The following is a 16,126-nucleotide window of genomic DNA, read 5'->3' on the forward strand; positions in this document are numbered from 1 at the left end:
GGAGGCGGCGGCTCCCGGTAACGGCGGCACCGAGCGCGGCCGCATCGCGGTCCCGACCCCCATCCCCGTCCCGACCCCCCATCTCGATCCCCCGAGCTCCTCGCTGACCTCCGGCCCCCACCCCGCGGGCACGGAGGATGGACCAGTCGGTGGCCATCCAGGAGACTCTTCTCGATGGGGCGACGTGTCGAATCATATCCTTTGCCCTGTGCGCGTCCAGGGAAGGGATGGCGAGTTCGCTCTTTTTCTCCTCCCTTTCTGACCCCTCGACTTCCAACTCTGTTTGCCGTTCCTTGACCCACACCGCAAGCCGTGCAAGGAACCGTGGCTGCGGGGCAAAGCGTGGAGAGCCGGCTGCTGGGCCTGGTGGAGCGCGGCGGGCAGCACGCGTGGGTGCCGAGATGGGGCAAACCGGGCTTGTGCCTGGGAGGGGAGGGATTTGTGTGGGGTGGGGTCTGCCCGGACCGAGGCATTCCCTCCAGCCTCTGCTCCGTGTTTGCAGGATCTACGTGTACACCCACCGGCGGATGGCCATCACTGCGGAGGACGTCTGGCTGGAGAAAGTTATCCCCATCGCAGAGGGGTTTGCAGTGGAAGAAGGTATTCACACACTTCGGGGCTCAGTGGCCACCTCCAAAAGAAGGGATGGAGGGGTGCGGAGTCTGTATTTTGTTGTTTACTTGCTGTGATCTACTCAGCCCATTGTGTTTTCTCATCAGTTTGTGATCTCTGGTGAAGCTGATGCATCTTATGGCATAGCTGAAGGGCTCTGCTTTATCAATCCTTTTGCAATCCGGAGCAGCACCTTGGTGCAGCTCCTGTAGGGCTGCACTACACACTCCTGTGCCTTCAGGGAGCAGATAGAAGGCTGTGCTCAGTAATCCAACCTCGAAGTGTTAAATCAAACGCTACAATCCTGTGACTCAGCTTTGTAACAGAACTTTCTTTTCTGTTTGCAGTGATACCTGATGGTGACCTTCATGTCATTGGTGAGTTTTCATATTGCTGTTATGCCTGTGCTGCTGCAGCTGCTGAATGAATCATAGAATCACAGAATGGTTTGAGTTGAAAGGGACCCTTAAAGGCCATCTGGTCCAACTCCCCTGCAGTAACTGAGGACACCCACAGCCCAGCCAGCCTTCTCCTGGTCTGTTGTCACCAGCCTGGCTTTCTTGCTCATTAAAGGATGGTATACCCTCCTGGACTTTCCTTTCCCAGTTGCTGCACCCATAGAAACCTATCTTCTTCTTTGTGCCCATTGCCAAATCCAGTTCTAGCTGAGCCTTGGTCTTCCTGACCCCACCCCTGCGCAGCCTGGCAGCATCGTATGCTTCCCCCAGGGTACCTGTCCCTGTTTCCATTGCATTCCCTATCACTTGATGAGCAGAACAAAACATATTCCAAAGAGTGATTTTTGCATTTTTTTAATTACATCCTCATGCAAAATGTGAAAGTGAAATGGTAAGACCTGGGGAAACCTGCTGGTGAAAGCCCGCAGAGGCATGCTTAGCAGCAGAGAGCAGAGATGGGGCTGCTCCTGAGCAATGGGCAGCATTGATACAAGCTCCTCTCCTCCTCTTGGTGTCACAGGTTCAGATGTGACCGTTCGGATCCGCTCGGAAGGCGATGGTCTCACAGTGCAGCTGCCTTTTGGTTCACACACCCGCACGTTCCTGCAGGAGGTCAGCAAGTGCAGCACAGGTAGGTGTGTTCAGTGGTAGGGATGCAGGAGCCCAGGCTGCATTTGTACTTACTGCTCAACCTCACGCACAGCAGCGATGCTTTGTGTCACCGTTCTGCAGCACCAGGTGGCTCAGCAGAGGGGAGCAGCACTTCGAGGCAGTGCTGTGATACACACCTGCATGCTGTGCAGTCGGAAGGCCAAACGGAGATTTGCTCTGTGTATTCTGGGAGACCACATGGAGAAAGCTGTCTCCTCCCACACTCTGTGCTCTGATTTCCTCGGTATCGGCAGCACGCAGCCCGGTGCTCTTTCCATCACGGCTCCCTCTGGGTTGTTTTTTTTTTAGGGGGGGGGGGGATGGAAGCACGCTGCTGCTGTCCCAAAGACTTCATGCTGCGGTCAGGGCCTCAGGGCCGGCCCCGGCTCCTGCGTGGGGCGGGTGGGACTGACAGCCGTCCTCCGGCGGGCGGAGCGAGGCGGAGCGGGGCCGGGGCGGAGCGGGACCGGGGGCGGCCGGGTGCCGCGATGTCGGCAGGCGAGCGGCCCCGCCGAGGTGAGCGCTTAGGGGGGACGGCAGGGAACTGGTAGGGCCGGGATTCGAGGTCCGTCCCGTCGGAACCGCCGTGCTCGGGTGCTCACCCCGATGTTGGGTCCGAGCGATGAGAGCCTGATGGGTTGAGGGAGGGAGGATCTGGAGGGGTCCGGGCGCTTGCTTAGCGCATAGTCGTGCTTTGGGGAAGGCACGCTGTCCGCTCGCAGCCATGGGGAGCTCTTCCTGCTGCCCCGAGGGCTGCGGTGAGGGACGAAGGGTTCGCTCCGTGCAGCAGCGGTTCAGCCCACGCTCCTGGGCAGGGCGGCTCGGAGCTTCTGTGCAGGGGGAGCTCGGCAGCTTTGGGACCCCGAGGGCCGCGTGCTGGCTTCGATTCCGGGCTGCTCTTTCCTCGATGGTGAATCCGGTGTCGGTTTTCATGTGCTGTGGCTGCGACCTTTCAGCTGTTCTCGGCCCGGCTGTGGGTCCGCCCCGTGTTGTGCCGTGCCGTGCCGTGCTGTCCGCCTTTTCCCCTCCTGCTCCCAGGAGCTGCTGCTGTGCGAAGGGAGCGTGTGAGAAAGCGCAGAGAAAGCTGAGCAACGCCGCACTCAGCGTGGCCTTCAAAATAGAGGTTAATCCATTTCTGCTTTACCTGCCTTTGTCTGGGTTGTTGCTGTCATTCCTCCTCTCTTATTCTCTGCCGAGAAGAGGTGAATTCTGTAATTCAGATGTGAGACAGTGGCTCAAAATGCACTGAGCTGGGGATGGGGGAACATCTGTCCAGCTGTGCTGTTTAACACGGGGTTTCAAAGCAACTGGGAAGGACCTGGGTGTGTGTTTAGGAGGAAAAGCACTGAGTGGCACCGGAGCCCGGTGCTGTGCTGGGATGTTTTTGTTGCATCTGGAGCCCAGGAATTCCCTTTGCATTGTGAGCTCTTTGGGAAGCAGCTCTCCTATCAAACTCTGCTTCTGAGCTGTGACAAAATTGCTTTCTCAAGGTTTTGTTGTGTGTTTCTTCAGTCTGAGTTGTTCAGGGATCTCTCTTTTCTTTTATTCTCTCTTAGAAGAAGAAAGCACCATGGCTCAGGGTCTTTTGGGACAGAAAGTAATACAGAGTGAGGGTTTGCCTGCCGTTTTCCATAATATCTCCCACTCTGTCATTATGGGATCATGAACACTGAGCGAGAGACTCCCATATGCAAACCAAAGCACATTTAAATAGTGTGCAAATGCTGCCATTTGCTAGATAGAGCACTACTGGTTCCTTCTTTCTTCTGTGGATTAAGGCTGGTGAATGCATCAGGGATCCAGGAAGGGATTTTAATGGGCTTTAACTTCTGTGGTCGATGTTCCCAGTTTGAGTTAGGCCCTTCTCTAGTGCCCTATCTGTGTGTGCAGACTTGGCCTGTGTGCTTCTGTGCAGGGAGGGATGGGCTGGATGCACTGCTGCAAGCAATGAATGGCACAGGTAGTTCTCCCTTCTGGATGCTAAGCTGAATCTGGCCTTATGTGAAGATAGGATACACCTTCCTGCTGCAGAACGGTGCTGGAATGTTGCTGCATGCTTTTCATAGCAAGTCTTTGTTGTCCCTGAAGTCCCTTCTAACTGCAAATCCTGGTTCAGGCTGTCTGTGTTCTGCTGCTCTCTTATCCCTGCACAGAGCTCGTTGGTTCTGTGCCCCATTCAAAGATTACACGAGGTTGTGTATTGCTAAAATATTCCACTTTAGGTTGCCAAATGATGGACCCCTTTGGCTTGAGCAACATCTAGTTCGATACAAACTTATCTGAAGGAAACAACCCATTTCCAGGGCTAATCTCTTCCTTAGAAGAATCCGACATAAAAGTTATTGCTGTTAATGAGGTTAAAACGTGAAGGTGTGACACGTGGCCGTGATCTTTGTGTCACACGGTGCTGCACAGCACACAGCAGCCACTGACATCTCCCATGCTGCCCAGCGTTGTCCTCTGAGGTCAATAGAGCCCAAACTTCTGTTCCCTGCTCCAAAAGCAGCAGCAGTCCAATTGCTCTACTGCCAAAGTTCAAGTTGGCAAGATGCACAGCGTGGTGCTTATCAGGAGCACTGCAGAGGCTCAGGCAGCTCTGAAGAAGTGCTTAATGCCTGCAGAGAACACACATCCCAGCTCACACGACTGGGGCACTTTTGGTTGGATGGGCTCTGAGGGAGCGTTGTGCTGCAGTGGTGCTGCTGGTGGAGGTTTTCTCTTATCAAAGTCTGCTCCTGCTCAGCACTGTGGGACTGTGTGTGATCCGTAATGAGGTTTGAATCATGTGCTCATGGAAGCAGCCACTGATTAATCCTCTTAGACAGCCTTTCTTCTCAGAGGGCTCTTTGGGCAGAAGAGGTTTTCCAGGCTGTGAATGCGACCACTTCTTGTGAGTGTGTTTATACTCAGAGTACTCAGAGTTCTGTCTGTGGGATGTGCTCGTGCCCCAGAGGATGCTCTACAGCAGCAATAATACTTAATCATTTTTCTGAACTGTGCTCAGCCGAATGAATGGAGCCTTACGAGCGTCTTCTGTGTCATCTTTAGATTTGTGTGCCACGTGTCGTAGCCCTGAGATTGCCTTTTGTGCATGGACATATGGAAAAGCTATGCAAAATCCTGTGTTCTGCCCCCTTGTAGGAGCAGAATGTCGTAGCTGAAACAAGCGCTGCAGGCTCTAACAAAGTGCCATGTAATTACTATTGTATACCTAAAACTAATTGCATTTGCATAGGGTCTGCCCTGTTGTTTTTTTAGGAAGTGTGATTTGCATTGAGGCACTGTTTCTGCTGCAGCTGTGGTGGGTTTGCACAGAGGCTGTACTGCACTGCTTTGCAGGAGGGGCTCCAGTGCTTTGCTGTGCTGCTGCAGATGAGCAGAAAGCCTTTAAATAGCAGTGTGCTTTTTATTTTTTTCTTCCTTTCTTTGCACTTCCTGTCTTGCTGCGGAAAGGGAAAGCTTATTATCAGTGCAGCTTTTTGCATGCCTGGGATAAAACCCAGGGGGGTGGGCAGCTCTGCAGCCCTGTGCCACGCTGTGTGCCCCTCCTGCCTATCCCCCTGCCCTGCCAGCCCATCAGATAAGTGACAGATCCCGAGATAACCGAGGTGCTTTGGTTCTCTGTACAGACCTAAGCTACATTGGTTTCCCTTCTGTTTGCCTGTGCTTGCTAAGTTCAAGTCCACTTTGTGTTTCATGTGAAACTTTTTTCTCTCTTTCCAGAAGCAGTTGGCTCTGAAGGCATCAAGCAGAATGGAAAGAAGCTTGCAGTCAGTCCAGGCTGGAGCCAGGACAGCACTGACAGGAGTGCTCCCAGGTATGGATTCTCTCTGACTTCGCCTGAATCACATTCGAAGTGATTCTTTTCTGGGTGCTTCTGTGGAATGGTGCGTGGCAGGAACGAGCTGCAGTGGGCAAGCTGATGGTGTTCTGGTGTTGAGAGGAAGAAGGAGAAACTGCAGAGAGCTCTCTGTCTGGTTTCCTGGTTTTCAGCTGGAAAGCAAGAGGGGGAACTTGGTCTCTGTGGTCCCAGTGTCTGTGCAGGGCACCAGCACAGGATACGTGGCTGCTGCATTATCTGCTTCTATCTGCTAGCATTCACCACAGGAACGAGGATCTAGAGCAGCTTTTTGAGAAGAGAACCTTAAGATTCTATTTAAGAGAGGAAAAATGAAGTCCAGGGAATTTTTGCACTGCCTCTTGGAGCCAGTCCTGCCAGTCCCCCTATTTGGGCATATTTTGCTGTGTAGTGGGACAGGACCCGGCTGCTGTTGTTTGTTTTGAATTCAGAGAGCTTTGGCTTAGGGCCACCTCATCTCATAGATACACTCCTAGAATGTTAGAGTTTCATTTTTCAGTTCCCAGGAGTTTGTGGACCCTGCTGCATATCCTTCAAAGTCCATCTCTGTGCCATCCTTGACACTCACAATGCAGGTTGTTGAACTTATATCACTTACCTCCTCGTGGGAACTCCTGAGCTGTGTCAGAAGGAACTTGAAGTAACTCACAGAGCCACAAGATACTAAATAAAAACCCCCATCCACTCCTTGCTGCCTCCTTACTGGACAGAAATGGGAGTTTTCTGCTACAAAAACAGTTTTTCATTCTTCTACTGTCATCTGAAGGGTTGAGCAGAGGGCGATGGGACTGGCATCCACCTGTTCCAGGGAGCAGGAAATGTGTATGGTTTTATATCAACATCCAGGAGGGCAAAATCAGCCCTGATCCAACAGGCTGTACTGGATGAGCCAGAAGGATTTGTTCTTTCAGTTGGTTAAACTGGTTTTATCTAGAGAAGGTCTGAGCTGTCATAAGAAGTGCTCGTTTCACTCTTGTCTGCTTGTTCTGATCATTGGCTGGTGAAACAGAGAGGAAGATTTAGGTCACGTCCTCAGCAGCAGAACAAAGTTTTTCAGGGTGTGTGCTTATCCTGTGCTTCATCTCACAGTTCTGCATTCACTTACAGGCAAAGCAAACTCAAGCCAGAGGTGACAACAGAAATGGTGCGGTCGTCCAGCGTGATGGTCTCAAACATGGCTTCAATCTTATCAGAACCAAAGTTTGGGCTACGAGATACTATTGTCAAATCTGAGCTTGTGCAAAGGGAGGATTCCTACACGTACATCCAGAACTTCAGGTAATGATCATTCCTTATTTTGGAAGCAGGATGAGGTTTTCTGTGCCTGGAGGTGCGTTGGTTCCATGCAGCCCTGCCATCTCTCTCGCTGCTTCAGGTCACTGTTTAACATTGCTTTTGTTCTAATGAGCTCCTAAGAGCTTAGGAGGAATAATCTAATGATGAGCAAAAACTTTTCTGTGGTCAGGAACCATCTGTGCTGGTGATGTGATGAATTTGTCATTTCAGACTGCTACTGCACAGCTCAATCCGTGTGTGCTTTTACACTGTGTGCAAAAAAAGTGTATTTTTCTGTAAAACAGGCACGTAAAGGTGCTACTGTAATTAAATCACTGTAGGAATTTAAGCTTTGCCATGTGGTCTTAACTCCCTCTGGAAACAAGTTACTCCTAAATAATTAGTAATTACTTGGGTTAATAATAGGGATATTTGCAGCTCTGGGATTTAGCAAAAGTGGATTTTTTTGCAGGTTTTTTGTTGGGACTTACAATGTGAATGGTCAGTCCCCCAAAGAAAGCCTCCAGCCTTGGCTGAGATGGGACTCTGTACCTCCGGACGTTTACTGTGTGGGGTGAGTGCCTCCCTCCTGTTCTTCCCTCCAAACCTCAGCCCTGGGTTGCTTTGCTTGTGAAGCCATAGCATGGAGGTGTTCAGCCAGGACACCTGAGGACAGCTGAGGAATGTTTGCATTGCCTTACTCTGCTGCATTGCTTCAGAGTGTGTGTGTGTGTGTGTGCATAGCCTGGAAGGGCTGTTGTTCTGGTGGTTGGGCTCTTCGGCACTGCAGTTTTACATCATCTTTAATGCAATTCAATATAACTCAGCTTTACATTTAACATACCTCTGAAATGAGCATATCTGAAAATTCCAATTCAGTTATAAGTTAGAGCATAAACTGTTTTAGTTCTTTCCTGGAGGAAAGGGCTGGAGAGTTATAAACAAGTGCGTGCATCCACGGGTTCCTTCCTCTAATGCAGTTTCCAGGAGCTTGATCTGAGTAAAGAAGCCTTCTTTTTCAATGACACACCGAAGGAAGAAGAGTGGTTTAAAGCTGTAACTGATAGCCTTCACCCAGATGCCAAATATGCAAAGGTAAATGGGACTTCTGGGGAGGTTTGAGTGTGGAATCGTTTTCCAGTCGGGCCTCTTTTCACCTTGTTCTCCTATTTTCAATCGCTGTGTCTTTCAGAGGGGCATTGTCTGCAGGCTTTTGCTCAGTCAGAAGGTGACGTAGGCAGTGTTACTGTGCAGAATGCCAAGGCAGAGGGCAGGCAGGACAGCTGGGCGCCATGCCTTAGTGGAGCTCCTCCGGTTTGGGGGTAGAGAATAGGAAGCATCTCATTGTTTGCCCTGTCTGTCTCCTGGTATGCATGCTTGAATGAGCTGTCAAGGCATCTTGGAAGGAATACTGCTTGTGTTTTGGCTCCTTCTCCTTACTTCTGCTTTGTCTCTCGTCAGTTGTCTAAGGGAAGCTCCTTCTATGGGCTGCCTGTGCCTCGGGCTTTGCTTTGGGCTTCTGTTTCCTTTACTGCAGCATTGCTCCCTGGCTCCCTCCTGTGCTGTGCTGCTGGAGTGCCTGTAACCGTGTGTCGAGGTGGTCTGTTGGATGAGCCTGCAACTCTCCTTTGTGTATACTCTGACCTGTGTTCTGGGCTGGGAGGCGACGTGCCTTCTCCTGTTCTGGTGTTTAATGCAACAGGATCTGTTTTTCAGGTGAAACTTGTGCGACTCGTGGGAATAATGCTTCTGTTGTATGTGAAAGCAGACCTTGCTTTGAACATCTCTGAGGTGGAAATCGGGACTGTGGGAACTGGCATCATGGGGAGGATGGTAAGAATTGACAACAGTACGTGAGACTTTGGAGAACCCTGGGAGCCCCTCTCCTTAAATGTAGAGGTTATTCTTCCAGCTAAAAGATGCAGCTGCCTTTAGAAATGCATCTGGTGGCTCAGGGTGTTGCTGGAGGGAACCACCATCTGCTCTCAAAGCCCTACAGACCTTGAAAGCTTTTTTCATGTGTTGGGCTGTATGGGGCCATGAGGTTTGATGATGGCTGTGGTTTTGCCTAAGGCAATTAATGTGAGGAAACACAAGAAACCTGTCCATCCAGATTATAGTTTTCCTGAGGGGGACTTAGTGGCCTCTTGCCGTTCTGCTCCATCGGAATGAAATCTATGTCCTTTCACTGTCATTTCTGCAGCTGTAACTTGGCAGAGGTATTTTGGACCAGCTGAGCCACGTACTTCCTCCTCCACTTTCAAATCTTTATGTTCTATGTTGAAAGGTTTAATTTGTTGCTAAACAGGTTTCAGGACTCGATGAAGCAACTGACCAGCACTCTTATTGATTTGAACTTCCTTTAGTGCCAGCTAAATCCTAAGTTACAAACTGGGCTCTGTGCGTTTGCTTGCCACCTTGTGTTGCTGTGTGATCCTCACGTGAGCTAAAATTCACAAAGCACTTATCACTTGCAATTATCAATTGGGTTTTCATCCTTCTGGAATTTGTGGTCTGCCTCAGCATCTTCTGTGTTGTCCGCTGCTATTAACTCATTTCTGGATTCATCTGCTGTGTACAGAAAAGTTTCTGAGCGCTGTTTCTCTTTCAGGGTAACAAAGGTGGTGTTGCCATAAGGTTTAAATTCCATAACACAAGTGTGTGCATTGTGAATTCTCACCTTGCGGCTCACACGGAGGAATATGAGAGGAGGAACCAGGACTTCAAAGACATCTGCTCTCGGATGCAGTTCTGCCAATCGAATCCAAATTTGCCACCTCTCACTATCAGCAAACACGAGTATGCTTCTCATTTGATTGTGGGGATCACTGCAGGAAGCAAGACAGAGCATTATGAATGTGGTGGGCTGTTTTCTAGGCAGGGATGTGAGGAGGGTGGTTAATGCTTTAATTGCTAGCCTGGAAAGGCCAGAAACACTTCTCTACAACTCTGGTTTTGATAGTGGTCACCTATATGGTTCTGGCAAGTCACTTGCCCACTTATGCTCTAAGAAGCCTTGTTTTAGTTCCTGCATGAAGCAGGAAGGGGGCAATAATAGACATGAATCTCCTCGATGCGTTTTAGTGCTTTTTATATTCCTCACTAAACACCAGCTATGAAAAGATGGTGACAAACATGCAGGGTGGGAATTAAAAACAGCAAAGGCAGAAAAAGTGGCTTCTCATCCAAGTTCCAACTCTTGCTTGTGGTGCAGCAAGACAGACAGAACATCCACCTGATCATGAGGAGATTAGAGAGCTCACATGGGCATCTTTGGGCCCATGTGCAGACTTCTGGTCTACGTTCTCTTGCAGTGTGATCTTGTGGTTGGGTGACCTCAACTATCGGCTGGAAGAACTGGATGTGACGAAAGTGAAGCAGCTTGTAGATGAGAAAGCATTTCCAGAGCTTTGCCAATACGACCAGGTACTGATGCCTCAACCACCTGCAGGTGGTGCTGAGGGTGCTAATTAGGGATTGCTCATGTACTACTCAGCTTCTCAATGCTGAACATCTCTCCTTTAGCTCATATGGGGGTTGTGCTTGAGCTTGTTCCACTTTTCTTCTTTTTTTCTTCTGTAGCTAAAGAGGCAGATGAATGCAAAAGCTGTCTTTGAAGGCTATACAGAGGGAGAGATTTCTTTCCAGCCAACATACAAATACGACGCTGGCTGTGATGAGTGGGACACGAGGTACAGTGATTGCTTCGTATGTGACACTGATGTTACCCTCGAAGGCAGTAAAAATAAAGTGAAAAAGAAATACAGAAACGGGCCTTGTTCAAAACACCTGGTTCTTGGGAGAGCAGTGTTCTGCCTTGCATTGTTATTCCACCTGAACTGTGCCTGGAAGCTGTAATTTTCACCTCTCTGTCCTAGTGAGAAGTGCCGTGTTCCAGCTTGGTGTGATCGGATACTCTGGAAAGGCCAGAACATTGCTCAGCTGAGCTACCGTAGCCATATGGCTCTGAAGATCAGCGACCATAAGCCAGTTAGCTCTGTGTTTGATATTGGGGTAAGTGTGTCAGTGCTGAAGGAAATAAGTCTGCTGACCTTGTCCTGTGTGTGGGAGGAGGAGGGAGGCTCTCCTGCTGGATTGTCTCCACTTTTATGGCATCTACATGGAACGATGGCTTGCAAGATGGGCTGGGTAATATACTGAGCATGATAAGATAAGGTTGTGTTAAGTGATGCATCACTTTGGCAGAATAACTTAAGAGTATCTGCAGGTATTTTTTTAGACATATTTTTTTTCTTTAATCATTTTTTCAGAAGTTTGCAGTGCAGGAATGCTACATCACTGGAGTGTGCTGTCAAACTTTGTAAATAACAAACAAATAAGCAAAAGCCCTGACTGTGGGTGATTCTCTTGCCTCTCTTCTTGGTTATAGCAAGGTCCTTTATTGCTGGATCCCGAGGAGATCTTAGAGCAGTAGTGCTCCAAGGAGTTCTATTCTTCAAATGCATTGTACTGCTAAAATGGAATCACTTCATGTTTTAGGCCCATATATTATAGCTCACCTGTGGAGGCACAGTAAATATGAGTTGGTGCTATGTGTGTCCTTTTCAGGTGAAAGTTGTGAATGAGGAGCTGTACCGAAAGGTCTTTGAGGAAATCGTGCGCTCCCTGGATAAGATGGAAAACGCCAACATTCCCTCGGTGACCCTCTCCCAGAGAGAGGTAGGGTCTGTCCATCTGTTGTGAGTTGCTGGACAAATCAAGCATTCCTAGACCCTAGATGTGTTTTCTCATGGTTGCAGTATGTTAGATGGATGTTGGACCATACGGTCTGGTTCCAGTCAGGCTACCGAGCTGAAACATACAGCCATGTTATGAGATGGAGAATAAAAGGGTAGCTTCAAGTAACAGCAAGTATCTCTTTCTGTTACTTGTTCTTGGAAACATAAAATGTAAAATTCTGAGGGATTTGGAGAAGGTCACAAGACCAGCATTTGCTTTGTGTGTTGGGGACTGTAAAAGATAAGTAACCGAGAGGCTTAGATACCTTGTTCTCAAATTCCACTGAGGTTATTTGAGGGGAGCATTTGTTTTAAAGGGCACACTGCTGCACAGAGTGTAAATAAGTGTAATCCTTTTTAATCCTGGAAGAGGCGGGATGTGGGAGCAAGAGGGTTAATCTGGATATCTTGCTGCTTAATGATTAAACTATGGGACAGCAATGTGAGGAATTGCTGCTGGTGCTTGGCGAGGGGGGATTGGCTGATGATGTTGGCTGATGTTTGTTTTTTAGTTCCATTTTGAGGACGTCAAATACATGCAGCTGCAGGTAGAGAAGTTTACGATCCGCAATGGACAAGTGCCCTGCCAGTTTGAATTTATCAGCAAACCAGATGAGGTTACCTATTGCAAGGAGTGGCTGATTGCTAATCCGAGTAAGGGCTTTCTGCTGCCAGGTGAGCTCTTCATTGTTCATTTCATGTTAATGAGCTAATATTGTCACATGTTGGCTTTGTTCTTTGTGCTATTTTGAGAGTGCTATGCTTGTTTACATATTATTGGTTTAATGCCTTTTTTGAAACTCAGTATGGTTTTCTTATCTTCCGTCAGGTTCTGAGATCACAATTGAGTTGGAACTGTTTGTTAATAAATCAACAGCTACACACTTAAACTCTGGAGAAGAAAAACTTGAAGACATCTTGGTCTTGCATCTAGACAGGGGGAAGGATTATTTTCTGTCTGTAACAGGAAACTACTTGCCCAGTTGCTTTGGGTCTCCCATTCACACGCTGTGTCACATGAGGGAACCGATCCAAGACATGTCTGCAGAATCCATTCGGAATCTTGTGAGTTAAAGATAAGCTTCCCTTCTGAACCCACAGACACCATTAAAATTAGGTGATTGTCTTATTTATTGCCACAGAGCCTTCTTTCACTCCCCTGGTCCATAGTCTGAAAATGCTGATACTTCTCCACACCTTGTTTTAGTGCTTTGTGTGGATGAACCAACCCATTTTGGGTACATTGCTGTCATTAATGTGCCATTTGCTCTGCCTGCGCTTTGAAAAAAGGTGTGTGTGAAGTGTGATTGAGAGCATCTTTTCTGTCTGTGCTTATGATTGTGCCTGACACAGCAGTCTGTGAAAACTGGTGAGTGCAGCTGCACAGCTTAACAAGTCCTAGTTCTGAGCTGTAAACTCTGTGAAGCAATTTGCAGAGTTGAGCAAGAAGCTGGCCAGCTCACTTTGTTCCTAGTTTATTTTTTCCTCCTTACCTCTCTCTCTCAGACCCTGATGCCACTGGAAATGAGCAATAATGCTACTCAAGCTGAAAAGCCTCTGGAAATTCCCAAGGAGCTGTGGATGATGGTGGATCACTTATACCGCAATGCTTCCCAGCAGGTTGGCAGTGCTCGTGCTGGAGCTGCAAAATAATTTGTTTGCATTAGGTTAAGTTTTGGAGAAGATGCTAGTAAAGGCAACCATTGCTAAGTGTGGATGTTTGGCTAATGGTAAAGAGTGAAAATGGATATTTTTGAGATAAGAGATCCTATTACCCTGGGTTGCAAAGTTTTGTGAAGGTGATGCAGTCTGTGTGTGGCATACACCAGCAGCTCTCCTTTTGCATTGCTCTTTCCTGCGGTCTCATAGCCTTCCTAAAAACTGCTCATGGTGAGCTTTGTGCTGATAACTACCAACCTAGGGATGTTTTTCCTGACATTTTATAATGGCAATGCTCTATTTACCCAAATAACTTCTGTTTTTCCTTGAGACTGATTAATGGTGGCCTTTGCAGGAGGACCTATTTCAGCAACCAGGCCTTAGGTCTGAATTTGAGCAAATCCGAGACTGTTTGGACAAAGGAATGCATGATACCCTCCGTATCCTTTTAGACTGATGTCTGATTGGGCTCACTGTGCCCAAGCAAAAGATCAAAACTGAGAAAGGTTTCATCAGTCTTCTGCGCTCCGTCATGGTTTTTAAACTGCTCTCTCTCATCTCATGGTAACTGAGATGTGCTTCTCTTTGCTGCTATTTGCAATCAGTCCTAATGCCTCTGCTGAGTCCTTGTTATATTGATGTATGATTGTTGATTAACTACATCGGTATCTAATTGCCAATGGAAACAGTTTGCTATGTGGGGCCAAGCAATTTAACTCAAAGCTGTGAACAGTAGTTCTCGGAGACCTCGGAGTGAAGATTAGTGTTTCAGCACACATACTGCCAAAATAGACCACACTGTGCTTAACTTCTTCCTTAACCACCTTTGGACCAGTTGGCAGCAACCACTCGGTAGCAGAGGCACTGCTGCTCTTCTTGGAAAGCCTGCCAGAGCCAGTCATCTGCTACAAGTTCTACAACAGCTGTTTAGAGTGTGCCAACAACTACCTGCTGAGCAGCCAGGTAATGCCAGCTTCAATGGGAGACCATTTCTGGAAGGAGGTAGACTGGTTTATTGTAGACAAATTACAGCATTTTGCTATGAGAAATGTAATCTTATCATAAAAGAAATGATCCAGAACTTGGGTTATTAAGAGCTGTTCCCATATACAGACAGTGTGATGTTGGTAGTAGACAAAGCTTCCAAGTTATTGTCATTTCTTCAATATATGTTTTTTTTTTTTTTCTCCACTCAGATTATCTCTAACCTGCCAGAGTGCCATAAAAACGTGTTTGAATATCTAATGGCATTTCTACGAGAACTACTGAAAAATTCAGGGAAGAACAATTTGGATGTGAATATTCTAGGTAAGGCAAGCAAAATAACCATTCTGTTCAGAGGGGTTTTTCAGTTAGTAGGGCAGAACATATTTATCCAAAGCAATTGCAGTCATGGTCTCTACTGTTTTGAAGTATGTCATTACTTAAAATCCACAGAAAAATGGATTTTGCATCCTTGCAGTAGCCTGAAAAAAGTTTTACGGTGTCACAGGGAGGTCAGTGTGTCATCAGCTTTATCTAACTCCTGCTGAAACCAGGCTCTCTCATTACAACTAATTGAGATTGGTGGAATTACCCTTAATAGCTTGCTGTTGACTGGTGCTCTCTTTTTTCTTTCTCTCTCTCTTTTAAAAATGCAGCTAGTATATTTGGTGGCTTATTACTTAGACCTCCTCCTGGACATCCTATGCCTGATATAACAGAAAAGAGGAAAGCTCAGCAATTTATCCATCAATTCCTCCTGAAAGAGAACAATTTATCGTGAATTTCAGATGCAGCTAATCATATTTTTAGATATGAAACTACTGTAAAGAAAAAAATGTACAGTATATCAGTTTGTTTTTTTTTTAATCACAGTATTTTATACAATCTTTTGCTATTAAATGCAGCTCAGGCATTTAGAATCAGGTGTCACTGTTAATAAGCTGTAAAGTATATTGAATTTCTAAATAAGCTGTACGTAGACAAGCAAAAATATAAAAGCTGATATTTACTCTTGTATTTAACTTGTATTAAAGCACAGAATTTTTAAGTCGTTATTTAAATAAAAACATCCCAGTGCATTTTCCAGCCTTGTCTGCTTTGGGCTCTTGGTTTTAAGTGTGCATTAAGTCACACCTGTTACAGGCACGGAGCAGCCCTATCCACTGTAGGATACGAGCATTTCCATGCCTTCCCCAGCACTCTGTAACCCTCTGGGAGAGTGCAGCACCACAAGGCAGCACTGCAATCAAGGACAAGACCCTGGGCTACAAGAAGATGGGTAGTTTTAAACCCGGCTGATGGCCCAGCATTGAGCAACGCCACGGGCTTCTGCCTCATGGGGGTTGGCCTGGGTGGTGTTTCAGGGCTACTCAACATTCCTATCTCTTCATAAAGATGCAGCAGTACTCAGCGTGCAGTGGTGGAGCAGTTTGTTATCTGGTGTCTGATGATCAGGGGACTGGAGCACCTCCACCACGAAGACAGGCTGAGGGAGCTGGGCTTGTTCAGCCTGGAGAAAAGAAGGCTGAGGGGTGACCTCATTGCAGCCTTCAGGACCTAAAGGGAGCCTACAAACAGGAGGGGAATCAACTCTTGGAAAGGGGAGATAACAGCAGGACAAGGGGAAATGGTTTGAAGTTGAGGAAGGGCAGATTGAGGTTGGATGTCAGCACCACTTTACTATGAGAGTGGTGAGGTGCTGGAACAGCTGCCCAGAGAGGCTGTGGATGCCCCGTCCATCCCTGGAGGTGTTCAAGGCCAGGTTGGATGGGGCCCTGGGCAGCCTGGGCTGGTGTGAAATGTGGAGGTTGGTGGCCCTGCGTGTGGCAGGGGGTTGGAGATTCACCATCCTTGAGGTCCCTTCCAACCCCGGCCGTTCTGTGGTTCTG

At 47.8% G+C, this 16,126-nt stretch overlaps 1 protein-coding gene across 3 annotated transcripts; it reads left to right on the forward strand.

Moving 5' to 3' along the window:
• Window position 1: 1 nt before the first annotated feature.
• INPP5B (inositol polyphosphate-5-phosphatase B) lies at window positions 2–15,340 on the forward strand. 3 transcript variants are annotated; one of them, XM_031594904.2, is made up of 22 exons: window positions 2–194; window positions 310–389; window positions 503–600; window positions 960–989; window positions 1,591–1,701; window positions 5,445–5,538; window positions 6,688–6,858; window positions 7,328–7,429; window positions 7,836–7,950; window positions 8,572–8,688; window positions 9,467–9,654; window positions 10,170–10,281; window positions 10,438–10,547; window positions 10,734–10,869; window positions 11,425–11,535; window positions 12,107–12,269; window positions 12,424–12,659; window positions 13,101–13,214; window positions 13,609–13,693; window positions 14,089–14,216; window positions 14,450–14,561; window positions 14,894–15,340. In XM_031594904.2, the coding sequence occupies exons 1-22, from the start codon at window positions 138–140 to the stop codon at window positions 15,016–15,018; spliced, it is 2,595 nt and encodes an 864-aa protein (XP_031450764.2). In that variant the 5' UTR covers window positions 2–137; the 3' UTR covers window positions 15,019–15,340. The 3 variants fall into 3 exon arrangements, with proteins under 3 accessions (XP_031450764.2, XP_031450765.2, XP_089980439.1); XM_031594905.2 differs by lacking the exons at window positions 2–194; window positions 310–389; window positions 503–600; window positions 960–989; window positions 1,591–1,701 and adding an exon at window positions 2,146–2,237; XM_090124313.1 differs by lacking the exons at window positions 2–194; window positions 310–389; window positions 503–600; window positions 960–989; window positions 1,591–1,701 and adding an exon at window positions 5,003–5,329.
• The last annotated feature ends 786 nt before the right edge of the window (window positions 15,341–16,126 follow it).

This window comes from Phasianus colchicus, chromosome 24 (assembly GCF_987193195.1).
Source record: "Phasianus colchicus chromosome 24, bPhaCol1.hap1.1, whole genome shotgun sequence".
In the NCBI taxonomy this organism is placed as follows: Eukaryota; Metazoa; Chordata; class Aves; order Galliformes; family Phasianidae; genus Phasianus; species Phasianus colchicus.

Coding starts and splice junctions, on each gene's coding strand:
- INPP5B (XM_031594904.2), top strand. CDS start 138: ATGGACCAGTCGGTGGCCATCCAGGAGACTCTTCTCGATGGGGCGACG. Junction 10,282..10,437: donor AGCTTTGCCAATACGACCAG/GTACTGATGCCT, acceptor TTTCTTCTGTAG/CTAAAGAGGCAGATGAATGC. Junction 12,270..12,423: donor TAAGGGCTTTCTGCTGCCAG/GTGAGCTCTTCA, acceptor ATCTTCCGTCAG/GTTCTGAGATCACAATTGAG.